The following is a 19,274-nucleotide window of genomic DNA, read 5'->3' as shown; positions in this document are numbered from 1 at the left end:
AAAAATAACACACTATGTAAATGTATGGTGGTTAAATGTGATGTTTTACAGTAAAGTTTTACATTTATTTATTTATTTATTTATTTTGGTAGACTGTAAAACCAAGCAAATTCAGGTTACAGTGTTCTCAGCAATAAAATACAGTAGACCGTATGATAATAAAATATTTAGTGTTACCACATCTTATGTTAATTTTGTAGCACACTGTTGTGGATGGACTATGATCGTATCCTACTCTCTCTCCAAAACACACATGAACATGTCCTCTTCTAATATGCTGCCATCTTCTGGTTTCACGGAAATACTGCATTTCCCTACAGTTCTGCCACTTTCTGCCATAAATCACTTTGTGTGTATCTTTGTGTTTAATTATAGTGGGAGTGTAGAGTGATAACATTTTATGTGAAGTACAAAATAAAAATAAAAGCCACCAATAAATAACACTTTTGATATGATCTCCATCATCATACACACAGGTTTTCAACTTTTCTTTCTCTGTTTTCATGGATGTAAACAGATAGTGAATTTGGCACATTTAAATATATCTTTTATATAAAAAAAACAAACATGCAATGCAACAATATGGAGTATATGTGTGTAACGAAAATGTAAATGTAGATACACTTAAACCATACATGGTCATGTGATGGATGTCAAAAACATCATTATGGTTTCATTAAGGAAGGCAATGTAATTAAACTTACCACATCGTATTTTGTGAAATGTTTCGCTAAAAATGTATTTTGTTGCTTTCTTGCTTTAAAACAATGTCATTTTGATACATAATCTAATACAATAGCACTTTAAATGCACTTTTAAATACATTTTGGGGCCCACTTAAATGCTTTCCTCAATATCTTTTGAAGTAGATCTACTTTTTCTAGACTTCTCCAATGAAAGAGTAAGAGTAAGTTAAGTCTTAACCTGTTAGTGGGTGGAGTAAAGGTGAGAGAAGTAGTATGAACAGGAAAGTTTGCGTCATTGCGCTCTCAGTTATCAGCTCTCTGCAACACGTTTTGGAGTGCGTCTCAACACAAGTAGTGGCATTTGTGGATGTAACACGGAATACTGATCATTTCGGTGTTTGCTTACCTAGATCGTATAAATGCTTAAGAAAACGCTAGGCTCGCCCAACGTGGACGCGTCGCGCATTCTTGGGAAGGGACCGGAGTATTTGAGGAGACAAATTGAACGCGAGAGCGAGGGGAATAATGGGCGCGTTAGCGCCGTCGAGAGACTGGCGGCCAGTAAACCGCAATACATAAGGAGCCAACAACAAGTGGACGGTTCTGCTCAAGAGCCAGTGTCTGACTCTGATGTGTTCTCAAACGTGCACAGTTCCGTTAAAAAAGCCACCAGTGTTGATGCTGAGAATGAACAGACGCGTCAAGAAGAGACCAATGTGGTGAGACGAATCAGCTCGAAAAAACGTGACTCGATTTTGTTGTACAGGCAGAAATGTGAACTCTTGAAAGGGACGCCCGGAGGAAGCAAGAGGTTAATAAAAAAATCGCTATTCTCTCTTAAAGACAAGACAAACGCGTTTCCCGAGGCGCAAGGTGACATCTGTGGGTTAGATTATAAGAAAGACATCGCACTTTGCACCACGCGCAAAGACTGCGAAAACGACTCAAATGCGTCAACGAAGTTTGACCCACTAGTAGCGCTTCCTCACAGGAGGGTCGCCGAAACTCGGGACCAGGAGCGAAAGAGCCGGAGGGGGGTGGCCCGCTCCAGCTCTGACATCAGTTCACGCTACTCGAAAAACTTCGCAGACTTCGACGCGTTCTTTAGGTACTGCGGCCTCGATGGTGACGTCATTATATCCATGGGCAAAGATAACTTCTCCCTGCGCTCGGACGACCAAGGCTACAACATTCGTAGCGTCAGCGTTTCGACCTCGGACGACGGGCTCTCGAGGAGCAGCGGACACAGCGACGGACGTCAAGAGGAAGAGTCGCAGGAGACAGTACGACAAGGGCCATCTGTCATAGAGCGCAACGCGCGCATCATCAAGTGGCTTTACAGCTGCAGAAATGCAGCAGAGTCGGGAAAGGCTCTTCGAGATCTGGATTAGAGTTTTGGCCCTGGTTATAGGTCCTTTAATGTCAGGTGGTTGGGACATGTCTTCATGCAAAGTGCTAAATCTTGGCGGTGTAATTTTTGTTGTACACTCTTAAAAATAAAGGGTTCTTAAGGGCTCTTTGTTTGACTGTATGGTTCCATAAAGAACCTGTTACATCACACAACCAATTTTTGCACAAAAGGTGTAAAAAAAACTTCTTCAACAGGCAATTTTTACCTTTATTGTATTAGGATGTCATGATTGTATATATTAGGTGAAATTTTTTTTCAGTATGGGTTCCTGGGGATCAAACCCATGACTGTTGCAGTGTTCTACTTATTACTTGAACATTCAACTTTGTGTTATTTGAAGATGGACCTTGCATTTTTGCTGTCACGTTAGTTTACAGAGACATTCAACATTTCACGTTTCTTTGAGCATTGGAATGCAGAAGATAGCACCTGCCTTGAGATACAGAAAGATATGGCCTCAAACAAACACTTTAGTTCATTGTTGCGTAACAGAGGAAACGGTGCAGAAAAGCATGTGTGTTCACACCCTGTTTGGGTGGGTATAATCTGTGCCAATCTGTTTTATCCGGACTACTGGCTGTATCGCCATATCTTTCCTGACTCACTCTACCGTAAAAATTTACTCACACAATAACATAATGTTTAAGTAACCTGATATGGTGGGGAAATGTTTGAGTCAAAAATCCGGACACACTTATACTTTGGAAATCATGTGGTGTTAGCTCTTATTATATGTTTTAATATTAAAAGTAAATAAAAACACTTGCATATTGTTCAAAAATATAAAAAAGTATTTTGTTTAATGACAATAAATGCATATTTATATCTACAAATAAAATGAATCTTTTGCTTCATGCACAGAAAGTAACCCCTCTGGCATGCAGACGGTGGGGCAGGTTTATTCTTGCACTGGGAGTGTTTTTTACCTTTGCACTACTTTTAATGAATTTTTTCGTTGTCTTTACAATTGAACTTGAGGATTTTGTTTTAAATTTTAGTATTCAAAAGCTTTGCAGAAACATCAGTCATTTATGATTTTTTTTAAAACAGGGAAGTTTAACATAAAAATTTTGTTTGCTTGCTGTTAAGTAGCTTGGATGTTGAACTTGCAATATATGCAGGTAACTTTCAGCTTGCACTCTAAATACAAACGGTGCTAAATAGCACTAAAAGTGGTTCTTTGTTTGCTCTTAATCATAGAAGAACCCTTTTTAGTGCCAGTGAAGCACCTTAGAACCATATAGTGCTATGTAGAACCATATGTGGTGCTATATGGCCCCCGTATGGTTGTTCATAGGTGCCTCACTGGTGCTATATTGCACTAAAATGGTTCTTCTATGATTACGAGCAAAGAATCATAGTGCTATTTAGCACCGTTTGTTTTTAGAGTGTGCAGCATGAAGTTAATTTAACCTGCTATTGTAAGTTGTGACCTGTGATAAGTTAACTTATAAAATCAAGTTGAAATTGTTTAACTTAATTTTTGTTTTAAAAAAAATGCTGCAATTTTTTTTACAGTGAAGTCATTGTTTTTTTCATGTGACTTTTCCGTAAAAAAGTTACACATAATTTGCAGTGTCCTTTGAACTTTCTACCTTAGCAAATGTGGGAGGTTTTATTACATAGACTATTACAGTTAAATCAGGAAAAGCTTTAAATCAAAAGTCCAGTTGCATAAGGCCTTTCCTTGTATGGTATGTTAACATTTCCACTTTTTGTTGTTTTATAAATCATTGTGTTTGATAATTGGGTAACACTTTACAATAAGGTTGTATCCGGTAACATTATTAATGCATATAACATGAGCTAATGAACAACACCTCTACAGCATTTTTTTATATTAGTTTGTGTTAATTTCAACATTTACTAATACATTTAAAAACATTTTAAAATCAAACGTAACATTAGTTAATACACAGTGAACTAACAACTGTATTGCATTAACAAATGCTGAAATGCTTGTTCCTTGTTATTTCATGTTAGCTAATGTTTTTACAAATATTAACAAATGCAACCTTATTGTAATGTGTTACCGATAATTGTTTTGATAATTTGATAAATTACTGCTGATGAGCCCTCATGGAGTCTATGAAAGATACCACATTTGTATTGAGCTTTTAAACTAACCAATAAGGCTGAAACGTTTAAAAGCCATTTTAGAAGACTTTAGTCAAGACAGGTATTGTACAAAATTTTGCTTAATAACACTTGAAGTAAAGGAGAAATTATTTAAATTAAAATTGTGACAGCTGTCCATTTTTCTATTTTATTAATTTTATTAATGAAGATGTGTAGCCTGCTTTAGTTTGTGTTTAGTAGAGTCACAGTCTTTGGCTGCAATAACTGTCCATTTCTTCTAGTTTCTAAAGATGTGGTTTAGAATTAGTGATAGCGGACAGGTCTGCCAATTTAGTCTTAATAGAAATATACAGATAACATTTTAATTTGCTTTGTAGTATTTAACTAAGTACCTGATTTCATTTTTTTTCTCTGGGGCTTGAATTATTTTGTACAGCTTTGGGAACAACTGGTTGAAGAGTCTTGAAGTGCACCTATTTATTACTCCTACGCAAAAAACGTCATGTAAATGTTTATCTAGTCATGTAAATGTTTATCTAGTGATATTTAGTATCGCGTTTATCCCATCATGTTTTCTCCCCATTACCCTTCCCCCATCGCGAAATCAAAACACGACAACATGTGCAGACTCTCTGTGTCACGTGTAAGAAGCTGCCTTTACAGAGAGCTCGGAATAAATCCCAGCGTGATCGACAGGTCCAAGAACCAATCAGCTGGGGAATTCCGGGTAGCAACAAAATAAATACAAACACGACGGCCAATCACAAACGCCAGGGGGCGTGCTGTACATTCCGCTTTTCTGACTGTTTACTTCCGTCAATATTCAAAGACAAGCAGAAAATATCAACATAACAAAGGAACCGCTGTAAGTAAAGTGAAATATGCGTCGTTTATCAATGCAAATATTTGTTTATGTGTATAAAATAACGATAGAGGTTGAGATTTATGCTGTCGTTGATGTTTTGTCGAGGATAGACAGATGCGCTTTCTGACAGGTTTTTCTTTTGACCAAATTTATCGGCTGTAGATTGTCAGCCAAGCAAAATATTATGATATATCATTTTTATATATAACTTTGTATATTTTGTCTATCTGTCAGTTCGACTGTCTGTCTAACGTTAAATCTATAGATAAATAACTGTATATAGTAGAATAGAATATAGACATATAGATATACTAGAATCTAAATATATAGATATATAATATAGATAGATACTAATATAGATAGATAATAATTGTAAAATAAGCCTTTATATTTAATATGTAACGACTGTTATTGAGATCTTATCATGATGATGTTGTTTCATATTTTGATCTTTATGTTACTGGCAACTATATGATCTTATCATGATGATAATATTTCATATTATGATGTTGAATGTGTCATATTGGCATTTATAAGATAAGAGTTTGCTGTATTCTGGTCTCTGGAGCAGGTGTAACAAAATGCCATTCTTGGGCCAAGACTGGAGATCTCCGGGCTGGAGCTGGATCAAAACTGAGGATGGATGGAAACGCTTTGAATATTTTGGCTTGGGAGATAACATCAATGAACTCAATTTGGGAGAGTAAGAAATGCTTTGAATTATAAAAATGCAGTGTTTTACATTTATGTCATTTTTTTGTATGTTAGGGACAGTCTGGAGTAACCAGAAGTTAAGTGTCCAGATTAAGGGAGCAAAATCGATGATCATTCATCCTCATATTCGAACCTACAAACTTTGTTTACCTGCCAAGGTCTTTTAGCATTAGCTGTAGCCTACTATAAATAACACCTGGGTCATTTTGTTTTGTAAGTAAAAAGAATGCATTGTCTGGAGGAAGAGACAAAAGAGGAAGTGTGTTTGTAGCGGGTGGGAAGGTCAGGTATTTGTATTTAGATCTGGTGTGTGTCAAAAACTGACTTTGTGGTTATTTTCTGGAGTTGTGTAGAATAGACGTCAGCAAACTAGTTTATGAATTCAAACTATTTTATATATATATACACATACTCTGAACGAAAAACAGACCTGAGGTCGGGTTGGGCATAACTATAAGGAAATAGTCTAGTGCTGCCTCACGAATAGTCGCGATTAATCATTTGTAGAAAAACAGTTTTTGTTACATAATATCTCACAAATTTCCGTGGGATAGTCACAGAATTTTTTGCTCACTTACGTGGCATTCTCACGGATCTCCGCATATTTCCGGATTTTCTTTTCCGTGGCATTCTCACGGATTGGTTACTCAACTGTTTTTTCCTATTTTCAAACCATTGTCGCTTCGGTTTAGGGTTAGATTTGGTGTTTGCGTTAGTATGTCACTTTAAGTATTGGTTTATACTATTTTTTTTTTTTTTGATGTATTCTTTTATATTTTCTAAACTTTAATCAATTGTCGCCTGGCGTTGGGATTAGAGTTGGGTTTGGGTAGGGATGTCATTTTATGTAAATCTAACCCTAAACCGACAATGGGAAGAAAATAGGACAAAACGGTTGAGTAACCAATCTGTGAGAATGCCACGGAAAAGAAAGTCCATGGCAGGGCCACAGAAATATGAGAAGATCTGTGAGAATGCCACGGAAAAATGAGCAAAAAATTCCGTGACTATGCCATAGAAATTTGTGAGATCAGGTTGACATAATATATGTGGGTGCACTGTGTATAATAATTATGTTTAAATACACACATGCGCACACACACACGTATATAATTAAGAAACATTTGCATTTGTAAATACATGTTTATATTTATATATAATTTATATATATGTATATGTGTTTATTTATATATACATAATTACTATACACACTACACACACATATACAGTGAGGAAAATAAGTATTTGAACACCCTGCTATTTTGCAAGTTTTCCAACTTAGCAATCATGGAGAGGTCTTAAATTGTCACCGTAGGTGCATAGACATAATCTAAAAAAAAAAATATGTATGATTTTTTTAACTATTTATTTGTATGATACCGCTGCAATTAAGTATTTAAACACCTGTCTATCAGCTAGAATTCTGACTCTCAAAGACCTGTTAGTCTGCCTTTAAAATGTCCACCTCCACTCCATTTATTATCCTAAATTAGATGCACCTGTTTTAGGCTGTTAGCTGCATAAAGACACCTGTCCACCCCATACAATCAGTAAGAATCCAACTACTAACATGGCCAAGACCAAAGAGCTGTCCAAAGACAAAATTGTACACCTCCGCAAGGCTGGAAAGGGCTACGGGGAAATTGCCAAGCAGCTTGGTGAAAAAGGTCCACTGTTGGAGCAATCATTAGAAAATGGAAGAAGCTAAACATGACTGTCAATCTCCCTCGGACTGGGGCTCCATGCAAGATCTCACCTCGTGGGGTCTTAATGATCATGGAAAAGGTAAGAAATCAGCCCGGAACTACATGGGAAGAGCTGGTCAATGCCCTGAAAAGAGCTGGGACCACCGTTTCCAAGGTTACTGATGGTAATACACTAAGACGTCATGGTTTGAAATCATGCATGGCACGGAAGGTTCCCCTGCTTAAACCAGCACATGTCCAGGCCCGTCTTAAGTTTGCCAATGACCATGTGGATGATCCAGAGGAGTCATGGAAGAAAGTCATGTGGTCAGATGAGACCAAAATAGGAGTGGGTCAAAATTCCTCCTGCAGTGTGTGCAAACCTGTTGAAAAACTACAGGAAACATTTGACCTCTGTAATTGCAAACAAAGGCTACTGTATCAAATATTAACATTGATTTTCTCAGGTGTTCAAATACTTATTTGCAGCTGTATCATACAAATAAATTGTTAAAAAAAAATCATACACATTGTGTATGATTTCTGGATTTTCTTTAGTTAATGTCTCTCACAGTGGACATGCACCTATGATGACAATATCAGACCCTCACCCTACGTGATTTCTAAGTGAGGTACTTGCAAAATAGCAGGGTGTTCAAATACTTTTTTTCTCACTGTATTATGAAAACAAAAACTTTTATTCCGCAAACGATTAGTCACGACTAATCGTGAGGCAGCACCAAAATAGTCAAATTTTGTTAAATATGACTACACACACTCATCTTTCTTTGCTCTTTGTGTGTGTGTTGTGTAACTAACGTCAGGTGACCTAAATTTATACTGGGACTTGATGCTGTAATTAATGTTCATATTCTATGTTTTTTAGGTTAGACAATGATAACAAGGAGAACGTCTTTGTGGGAGATGTTTGTGAAGTCGCTACCAAGAAGAGAAAAAAGGACTTTTTCAACAACAACACAAAATCACAATGTAAAAATTTCATCATATTTATTCATAATAATTTGCTACTGTAATTAATTCACTTTATTGTTTATATTTTATAGTTATTCTATAAGTGATGGTCCTCATCTTTACATACATATTTATTCATAATTAGCTATAATGATGTGTACATATAATATTGTTACTATACTGTAACTATAATTGTGACGCTCAGATGTAAAAGCCGCTAAATGCCACCTCCATCAAAAATGAGATATTAACCGAATGCTCTCAGCACGTATCATGTTTATTAAATACCTTCCCTTTAAATCCTTTAATCCCTGCCTCAAGCCATAAAGAAATAGGTCCCTTGTGAGTACTGGGACATGAATACAAGCCAAATGTGTCAGCCACATGGATCACAGCGCCTCCTAATGTGTGGTTCAGTTCATTTTTGCAATCTGACTTTTATTTTTTCTAGAAAGTTAAAGTTTCTAGAAATATCTTTAGTGATTTTGCAACTGTTTACTATGTCTTGTCCAAAGAAGTGGATATTTTTTGAAGTTGAGGTTTTTTCCCAAAAAAGCTTGCATGTACTTAGAGGGTTTTGCAGTGAAAGGCAGTCAAATTTGCGCAATTTGTGAAAATAACATGCTAGCGCTGTATGTTAGCAATTGCTCTGTTGCATAGATGACTTGTTAATATTAACTAAATGCAGTACTGCTGGATTAAACAGGACTACATAACTTTATTTACTTTTCTAAGATAAATGTCCAAGATGATAAGATGTAGATCTTTTTGTGTCTTTTCCCTTAGTTTTGTTTCAAGAGAAATGGATTTATGTTCAGAAGGAGAGTACGAGAGAGGTGAGGGATATAGATATGATTATGTGTTAATAATTCACTTCATTGTTTATATTTCATAGTTCTTCTATCATCTGTGATCCTGGTCCTTATGGTCCTTATCTTTATGAATATTTTGGACAAAGTGTGTGTTTTAAATAGAAATTTACACGTGTGTTGTTTCAGAGGCATGGATACTGTACACTTGGTGAGGCTTTTAACCGTCTGGATTTTTCCAGTGCCATTCATGACGTGCGTCGATTCAACTATGTAGTCAAAGTAAGATATTCCTTGTTTTGCTGTATAATTCCTATCATTCCTCACCAGGGAAGCGGGTGTTTGTTCCCGTCTGACTCACTTCTCCTAATACTCTCTCATTGTTTGTCCATCTCTTTTGTGTCATCATCCGTAGCTTCTGCAGTTGATCGCCAAGTCCCAGCTGACATCTTTGAGCGGAGCTGCTCAGAAGAACTACTTTAATGTCTTGGAGAAGATTGTAAAGAAAGGTGAGGGATTGTGTATGCCTGACCTTTGTATGCTTTATGCTGTGTGCACATCGCAGTGACTAGCAATGGGAGAGCGACACAATCATGTTCATTTTAAGTGAAGCTTAGTGACGTCCGTTGGCAAAAGGAAGTGGGTGTGTCCAGCTATGCGACAAAGAGAGCGTAGAGTGAAGCAGTGGAGTTTACGTCATTCGTCTTTCATCATTTACCGTAAGGACAGTTAATCATTTGTTTATAGTTGTTACAACCAGAATTAAGAACGCAACAAAGACAAAGTTGCTAGCGGTGTTGACACAGCATTATAAGGCGGCACGATATTGAAGAGAAATCCAACAATGCTTTTGGTGTGTACCATCAATAAAATTTTATTTAAAACAAAAATCAATGTTTTACATTCTTTCTGATTGATGATCATTTAACATTGTGTGCCAGTCTCTTTGACTTTGACTAGAATTTTTTTTTATGTATTAAAATCATTCAGTTATTGCAAACTATTGTGATATGCACATTTTGCTAATGCTGTTTTTGATCATTTCAAGATATTTGCAGCCTTACGCTGCATACACACCAAATGCAAAGCATTGCTTTTTCTCTAGATTACTCTGGGGATTTCACTATGTGTCATGCAAATCTTTCGCTTGAGTTGAATATTTAGAATTTGCGCGAAGACGCGTTTGACTTTGTATATAATCTACTTGTGCAAATCTTTAAATTCACGTTTTGTGTGTATGCCTCAGTCCCTTATGCTGCTTTACACACTAAACACAAGGCAGGAAATTTCTCACTTTAGATTACTCGCAGGATTTAACTCTGTGTCAAGCAAATTTTAAACTTGACATAAATATTTCCAACTTGCGCGTTGAGGCGAATAGCGTTTGTTTTTGTAGCAAACCCTCCGCCTGATACAGGTCAATCGTATCGCCCCGCGCGAGGTTGCGTCTATTCGCACCTTTGCATTGACTTCGTATGTAATATACTCGCGCAAATCATTGAATTCGCGTTTGGTGTGTACGCCCCATTATTGCAAAATTGTCTGCATTTTTGTCTGCACTTTTTGTCTGCAAAAAGTGTAGTTGCTTTATCCATGTAGCTAAAATATAGAATACATTAACTCTTTTCAAGTTCACGAAGGTGCTCCACAATATAAAACAATTATAAAACATAACAATATCTATGGAGCCCCTAAGGGGACATGAAGCAAAAATTAAAAATCAAGTGAAACTTTAGCGCGCACACGTGAAGCTAAACTTTAAAAAAAAAATAGTACATGAAAGTTTCATGTGACCACGCGAAAGTTTTACGTGAGCACCTGAAACTAAACTTTAGATTTTTTCCTGCAATGTCACCTTAGGGGCTCGGTAAATATCAGAGAGAAAAAAAAACGTGAAAAAACGTGTTCCTGATGAGTTTTTATGGTAATCTGTAATACCGTGAATATCCACCAGCTGGCGCCTTTACCCAATTTGTAAAAAAACGGAAGCAAAAAATTATTTGTTAATTTTACACCCCGTGTATGTCTTGATAATCATTCTGAATTTGATCTCTAACAAAATTTCTTTACAAAAATGCAATTATTTCAGCTTTTAGCTCAAATTTTTTAAAGAAAAAAATACCCATATATATATAAAAGTTTGTAAACGGAGAAAAAAATCAAGATATGATAAAATGTTTTTTTCCCGTTTTGTCTATTATTGTTTATTTAAAAGCAGATGGTCTGTTCTTTCATTTGATATATTTGTATGTTTATATATTTTTAGAAGAAAATTTTCCTGAAAGGCTTTAAATATGGAAATGAATAAAATAAGTAGGTTTGTGACATTAAAATGCTTCAAACCATATCTTGTGTGCTTCAAATGGTTAACATGGTAAAAATCTTGATGAATTGTTTGTTAGGGGTCAAGCCCCGAAGGGGCGAAGACCCCTATTGTATCCGTTAGTTTTCTTATAATTATTATTAGGGGTCAAGCCCCGAAGGGGCGTAGAACCCTATTGTTATTGTTAGTTTTCTTATTAGTGGTGCTTGCATTTATGCAAAGCATCACTATTACTATTGCTCAGGGATATTATTATTATTTTTATTCTTATTTCTGGACAAAATTTCGGCGCGTAACTCGTCCCGCACGGTTTGTCGTAGACCCATGAAAGAGAGCTCAAATCAACGGGCTTATTGAGGAGATGGTGGCTATATCTTTTATAAGCGATCGGGTGCAGGGTTTCCGAAAGGGGGGCGAAAAACCACCCGAAAAATCCCATTGACTTAACATTGGGCCCAACTTTGACAACTCATAGCTCCGCTCGAGGATTTTGTAGAAACATGTGGGTTACAACATTTGAAGAGGGTGGTAGGCTCTGTAAGAACATAGATCACATTGGGGTGTAAGTTGTACCCCTGGGGTGTAAGAGGCCCCCGAAATTTCCCATTGACTTATAATGGGGCAGAGAACACGCCCATATAAGGGAATAAAACCGTTCCAGATGGGATATCTTTGCTTTACAGTGTCGTAGAGATAAGTGGGTGGGCTCATTTTACTCGGGCATCCAATCAGTCTCTCAGGATCATCCCAGAGCTATTAAGCCACGCCCCTAGCAACAATTTTGGGCACCCTAGCAACATCTCCCATAGACTGCCATTATAAAATGCCCAGATGGATATCTTTGCACCACAGTGTCATAGAGACATGGGGGTGGGCTCATTTTACTCAGGCATCCAATCAGTCTCTCAGGATCCTTACATAGGTATTAAGCCACGCCCCTAGCAACCACTTTTGAGCACCCTAGCAACATAAAATTCAAACAGTTATATCTCCGCATCAGAACATCGTAGAGACACAGGGGTTGGACCGTTTGACTCGTGACTCAGAGTGTAATCATTATGGGATGCCAATTTTTTCCCTAGCAACCAAATACACTACCCTAGCAACAGAGTAAACAAAGCCTTATATCTCTGCATCAGAACATCATAGAGACACGGGGGTTGGACCGTTTGACTCGTGACTCAGAGTGTAATCATTATGGGATGCCAATTTTATCCCTAGCAACCAAATACAGTACCCTAGCAACAGAGTAAACAAAGCCTTATATCTCCGCATCAGAACATCGTAGAGACATGGGGGTTGGACCGTTTGACTCGTGACTCAGAGTGTAATCATTATGGGATGCCAATTTTTTCCCTAGCAACCAAATACAGTACCCTAGCAACAGAGTAAACAAAGCCTTATATCTCCGCATCAGAACATCGTAGAGACACGGGGTTGGACCGTTTGACTCGTGACTCAGAGTGTAATCATTATGGGATGCCAATTTTTTCCCTAGCAACCAAATACAGTACCCTAGCAACAGAGTAAACAAAGCCTTATATCTCCGCATCAGAACATCGTAGAGACACGGGGGTTGGACCGTTTGACTCGTGACTCAGAGTGTAATCATTATGGGATGCCAATTTTTTCCCTAGCAACCAAATACAGTACCCTAGCAACAGAGTAAACAAAGCCTTATATCTCCGCATCAGAACATCATAGAGACACGGGGGTTGGACCGTTTGACTCGTGACTCAGAGTGTAATCATTATGGGATGCCAATTTTTTCCCTAGCAACCAAATACAGTACCCTAGCAACAGAGTAAACAAAGCCTTATATCTCCGCATCAGAACATCGTAGAGACACGGGGGTTGGACCGTTTGACTCGTGACTCAGAGTGTAATCATTATGGGATGCCAATTTTTTCCCTAGCAACCAAATACAGTACCCTAGCAACAGAGTAAACAAAGCCTTATATCTCCGCATCAGAACATCATAGAGACATGGGGGTTGGATCGTTTGACTCGTGACTTAGAGTGTAATCATTATGGGATGCCAATTTTTTCCCTAGCAACCAAATACAGTACCCTAGCAACAGAGTAAACAAAGCCTTATATCTACGCATCAGAACATCGTAGAGACACGGGGGTTGGACCGTTTGACTCGTGACTCGGCGGGTAATCACTATGGGATGTCAAATTTTTCCCTAGCAACCAAATACAGTACCCTAGCAACAGAGTAAACAAAGCCTTATATCTCAGCATCAGAACATCGTATAGACACGGGGGTTGGACCGTTTGACTCGTGACTCGGCGGGTAATCACTATGGGATGTCAAACTTTTCCCTAGCAACCAAATACAGTACCCTAGCAACCGAATAAACAAAGCCTTATATCTCTGCATCAGAACATCGTAGAGACACGGGGGTTGGACCGTATGACTCGTGACTCAGAGTGTAATCATTATGGGATGCCAAATTTTTCCCTAGCAACCAAATACAGTACCCTAGCAACCGGATAAACACAGCCTTATTTCTCCACATCAGAACATCGTAGACACAAGGGGGTTGGACCGTTTTACTTTTGGGTTGGAGTATAATCATATATTGTCCCGGGAATTTTGCTACAGCAAGCACCACTTCACATTTTCTTCAGGAAATGTACCTATCTAGTTATTATTAGGGGTCAAGCCCCGAAGGGGTGTAGAACCCTATTGTTATTGTTAGTTTTCTTATTATTAGGGGTCAAGCCCCGAAGGGGCGTAGAACCCTATTGTTATTGTTAGTTTTCTTCTTCTTATTATTATTATTATTTTTCTTCCTCGTTCTTCCGCCGAAAGTCAATGGCAGCCCATAGAACCGTACATAGGAAAGTTATGAATTTTGGCACACTGATAAAGGACAGTCCAATGTGTCCCCACAGCAAATTTGGAGTCTCTATCTCTAACCCTCTAGCGCCACCAACAGTCCAAAGTTGCACTTATGTTTTTGCTTATAACTTCTGATCCGTAGGTCCTAGAAACGAAATTCTTGTTTCCTCTGATTCCTTGGCTCAAGCCGATTCGACTGGACCCTATGACGTTATTTTCCGTCATGAAAATTTTTCCGTCATTTGTAATTATTTGTAAAACCTACTTTTGCGAACTCGTCCTAGAGTTTTTACCCGATTGTCGCGAAATTTGGTATGTAGCATCTAGAGACCCTCTCGGCAAAAAGTTATCAAAAGAATTTCGATAAACCAATCCGTTGTCGTATAGCGCGTTAACAAATTTTACGTAGAGCGCAAAAAAACAGATTTTAGGCTGTATCTTCGTCAAACTTAGGCCTATTGACACGACACTTGGTACTTGTGATGCCAGTCAGGAACTGAGTGTGCATGCACAGTTTCGTCGCAGCGCCACCTAGTGGCCAGACAGATGTTTTTTACACCTATAACTTTGGCTGTGATCAACGTATTTTGACGGGACTTGATTTTTAGGAGTCCTGAATAGTCGCCGAGTCCAACGATACCAAACATGCCAGAATTGGCCTTACGGTTAACCCTGCGCGGCAAAATAGCACTTAAAAAACACGCGCGAATATCTCCGCGAGCGTAATTCTGATCGACTCGAAAACATCATAGGAAGAATATTGCATTACCTTCTGAACAAAAAGTTCTATTGGCACTATATTAAAATTTTCATCAGAAATGGCCGAAAATTGCAAAAAACGAAAAATTACCTTTAAATTTTGTGTTTTTACACATAAATGGTTATAACTTCGTAACGCAAAGAGATTTATTCACCATATTTGATACGCTGATGTACGACCACAGTCTGAGGCTACACAAAAAAAAATGTATGGTTGCACCACTAGTTGGCCTTATAATTGAACAAAACCTTTGAAATCAAGCCACCCTATGGTCATACAACTGTTTCTTCACTAAACTAAAGTGTATAGTCATAAAACTAGCTAGATGTAACACATTTATGACCTGAGGTTGCATGCACGAATTTTGTCATTGCGCCACCTACTGGTTTTGAGATAGAATATGGCATTTTTTGCCTAAAACTACTGCAACAACACTTCTAAAACCATGAGTCATCATGGATTATTCCTTTCATGGCTTTGACTATAATCACTAGAGGATGTCCATTTACTCTCTAGCAACCAATGAGAATACGTTATCAACTGTTTTTGCAAGAGCTTTTTCTCTGTATCAGAACATCACAGAGACATGGGGATGGTCTCTTTTGACTCTTTTAACTTGTTGTAACATGTTGTGACCCATGTTTGCCCACTGTAAGCATCACATACATGTCCTTCAGTGCTCTAATGTTCCATGATTGTCAATAACCGAAGGACAGTTGCAGTAGACAAGAATATAGATTATTTTTGTTGATTACCTTTGCATTTTTCATCTGAAATCATTAGGTTTACCTAGGTTCTTCAGTCTGCTTATCCAAACGCAACTTTACATCCTTCTGTGCCCTTTTCGGCTTGACCCCGGTATTGCTGCTTGCAGCTATATTTAGGGGTCAAGCCCCGAAGGGGCGAAGACCCCTATTGTATTTGTTAGTTTTCTTATTATTATTATTATTATTATTATTATTATTCTTCTTCCGCCATTGCGGTCTATGGCAGCCCATAGAACCGTACGTAGGAAAGTTATGAAATTTGGCACACTGATAAAAGACAGTCCAATGTGTCCCCACAGCAAATTTGGAGTCTCTATCTCTAACCCGCTAGCGCCACCAACAGTCCAAAGTTGAACTTATGTTTTTGCTTATAACTTCTGATCCCTAAGTCCTAGAAACGAAATTCTTGTTTCCTCTGATTCCTTGGCTCAAGCCGATTCGACTGGACCCTATCAAGTTATTTTCCGTCATGAAAATTTTTCCGCCATTTTGAATTATTCGTAAAACCTACTTTTGCGAACTCGTCCTAGAGTTTTTACCCGATTGCCGCGAAAATTGGTATGTAGCATCTAGAGACCCTCACGGCAAAAAGTTATCAAAAGAATTTCGATAAACCAATCCGTTGTCGTATAGCACGTCAACAAATTTTACGTAGAGCGCAAAAAAACAGATTTTAGGCTGTATCTTCGTCAAACTTAGGCCTATTGACACGACACTTGGTACTTGTGATGCCAGTCAGGAACTGAGTGTGCATGCACAGTTTCGTCGCAGCGCCACCTAGTGGCCAGACAGATGTTTTTTACACCTATAACTTTGGCTGTGATCAACGTATTTTGACGGGACTTGATTTTTAGGAGTCCTGAATAGTCGCCGAGTCCAACGATACCAAACATGCCAGATTTCGCCTTACGGTTAGCCCTGCGCAGCAAAACAGCACTTAAAAAACACGCGCGAATATCTCCGCGAGCGTAAATCTGATCGACTCGAAAACATCATAGGAAGAATATTGCATTACCTTCTGAACAAAAAGTTCTATTGGCACTATATTAAAATTTTCATCAGAAATGGCCGAAAATTGCAAAAAACGAAAAATTACCTTTAAATTTTGTGTTTTTACACATAAATGGTTATAACTTCGTAACGCAAAGAGATTTATTCACCATATTTGACACGCTGATGTACGACCACAGTCTGAGGCTACACAAAAAAAATTGTATGGTTGCACCACTAGTTGGCCTTATAATTGAACAAAACCTTTGAAATCAAGCCACCCTATGGTCATACAACTATTTCTTCACTAAACTAAAGTGTATACTCATAAAACTAGCTAGATGTAACACAGTTATGAACTGAGGTTGCATGCACAACTTTGTCATTGCGCCACCTAGTGGTTTTGAGATAGAAATATGGTATTTTTGCCTAAAACTACTCCATCAATACTTCTAAAACCATGAGTCATCGTGGATTATTCTTTCATGGCTTGGAGATCATTGGTGCATGCCAATTAACTCCTTAGCAACCAATTAGGATACCTTATCAACCCTTTTAACAAAAGAGCTATATCTCTGCATCAGAACATCGTAGAGACATGGGGGTGGTCTCTTTTGACTCATTAACACCACTGTAACATTTTGTGAGCTGAGAATTGCCACTGTAAGCACCACTCACATTTTCTTCAGTGTTCTAGTTGTCAATGCTCCTCGAGAAGAGAGGGAGAGATGACACTGAATGAAAACACATCTTTTTTGCTGATAACTGTTATATTATTTAGTCTGATATCAAGAGATTTTCCCAGGTTCTTTAAACTGCTCATCCGAATTCAACTTTACTTTCTTATGTGCCCTTTATGGCTTGACCCCGGCATTGCTGCTTGCAGCTATATTTATTATTATTATTATTTTTTTTCTTCCTCGTTCTTCCGCCGAAAGTCAATGGCAGCCCATAGAACCGTACATAGGAAAGTTATGAATTTTTGCACACATGTAGAGGACATTCTCAGAAGTTATTATAGCAACATTGGTGTGTCTGACTCAAACCCTCTAGCGCCACCAACAGTCCAAAAATCCACTTATGTTCATGCTCATAACTTCTGACCCGTGAGTCCTAGAAACTAAATTCTTGTTTCCTCTGAATCCTTGGCTCATGATGATTCAAATGCACACATTATGTCATTTGTGTCATGCACATTTTTCCGCCATTTTGAATTTTTTGTAAAACCTAAATTTTCGAACTCCTCCTAGACCGTTTGTCCGATTTGCATGTCCTGTGGTATGTAGCATCTAGAGACACCCAAGACAAAAAGTTATCAAAAGCTTTTTGATAGACCAATGCGTTCTCGTATAAATTGACAACATATATGGCGGCGAGCACGCCAAAACGGACGTGAGGCCGTATCTTCGCAAAACTTTATTGTATCGACACGAAACTTGGTATATGTCATTACAGTCATGACCTGAGGGTGCCTGCAACGTTTCGTCACAGCGCCACCTAGTGGTCGCGAGATTCAAAAAATGCCTATTTTCGCTTATAACTACTTCAAACTTGAGTCTAAAATCATGAAGGTGGTCTTGTTAGATTCCTTGAGGCATGCCGAGTCAAACTATACCAAACGGTTTTCGGTCGGCCATTTTGGGTGTCGGCCATTTTGAATTTTCTCATTAAGTTCAGTATTTCACAAACAGAATGGCGTATCGCTACGAAATTTGGCATGGTTCATCAGTGACATGTTCTGAGCGCACCTATAAATCTTTAGGACAGCGCCACCTAGTGGTCAGGGTATGTAAAGTAATTGTTTAAAATCTTTATAGCATTTGATTCATTTGCCACACTGAAATGAGACTTCAATCCTTTGATTCCTTGGCACGTGCCGAGTCCGACTGCACCAAATATGTCTGAGTCAAACCTACTTCCTGTCGGCCATTTTGAATTATATTGAACACCTACTTTTTCGAACTCCTCCTAGAGCGCTCGTGTGATTGGCTTGATTTTTGGTACCCATCATGTAGAGACACTCCAGACAAAAAGTTATCAAAAGCTTTTCGGTAGACCTATCCGTTGTCGTATAACCCATCAAAAAATGCGACGGCGAGCACGCCAAAATGTGTTTGAGCCTGTATCTTCGCAAAACTTTTGCGTATTGATATGAGACTTGGTATATGTCATAACAGTGATGACCTTAGGGTGCATGCACCGTTTCGTCACACTGCCCCCTACTGGTCATGAGATATAAAAAATGTCTATTTTTGCTTATAACTACTTCAAAATTGAATATAAAATTATGAGATTAGTCTTGTTAGATTACGTGAGGCATGCCAAGTCAAACGATACCAAATGGTTTCAGTCGGCCATTTTG

At 38.2% G+C, this 19,274-nt stretch overlaps 2 protein-coding genes across 4 annotated transcripts in view; both read left to right on the top strand.

Annotated features, from left to right (window-relative positions):
• Nucleotides 1-117: 117 nt before the first annotated feature.
• Nucleotides 118-2,935, top strand: fam110c (family with sequence similarity 110 member C). Its single transcript, XM_065285348.2, has one exon. It carries the CDS (start codon nt 1,106-1,108, stop codon nt 2,075-2,077), a length of 972 nt encoding a protein of 323 aa, XP_065141420.1. The 5' UTR covers nt 118-1,105; the 3' UTR covers nt 2,078-2,935.
• A 2,017-nt stretch (nt 2,936-4,952) lies between these two features.
• The window catches only part of fbxo25 (F-box protein 25), a 172,640-nt gene continuing 158,318 nt past the window's right edge, over nt 4,953-19,274 (top strand). Inside the window, exons 1-6 of one of the 3 annotated variants that reach the window (XM_065285352.1) lie at nt 4,953-5,041; nt 5,613-5,744; nt 8,327-8,430; nt 9,199-9,248; nt 9,411-9,503; nt 9,637-9,730. In XM_065285352.1, coding sequence (XP_065141424.1) covers nt 5,623-5,744; nt 8,327-8,430; nt 9,199-9,248; nt 9,411-9,503; nt 9,637-9,730 — 463 coding nt within the window. In that variant the 5' untranslated portion in view covers nt 4,953-5,041; nt 5,613-5,622. Of the gene's footprint in view, nt 5,042-5,580; nt 5,745-8,326; nt 8,431-9,198; nt 9,249-9,410; nt 9,504-9,636; nt 9,731-19,274 lie in introns of those variants that run through there. The other 2 variants (XM_065285351.2, XM_065285353.2) reach the window with 2 other exon arrangements.

Source organism: Paramisgurnus dabryanus, chromosome 21 (assembly GCF_030506205.2).
Source record: "Paramisgurnus dabryanus chromosome 21, PD_genome_1.1, whole genome shotgun sequence".
Lineage (NCBI taxonomy): Eukaryota > Metazoa > Chordata > Actinopteri > Cypriniformes > Cobitidae > Paramisgurnus > Paramisgurnus dabryanus.
This window is presented reverse-complemented; position numbering and strand designations above follow the sequence as displayed.

What these genes read in the sequence shown, in the direction of transcription:
- fam110c (XM_065285348.2), top strand. Translation starts at nt 1,106, where the DNA reads ATGCTTAAGAAAACGCTAGGCTCGCCCAACGTGGACGCGTCGCGCATT.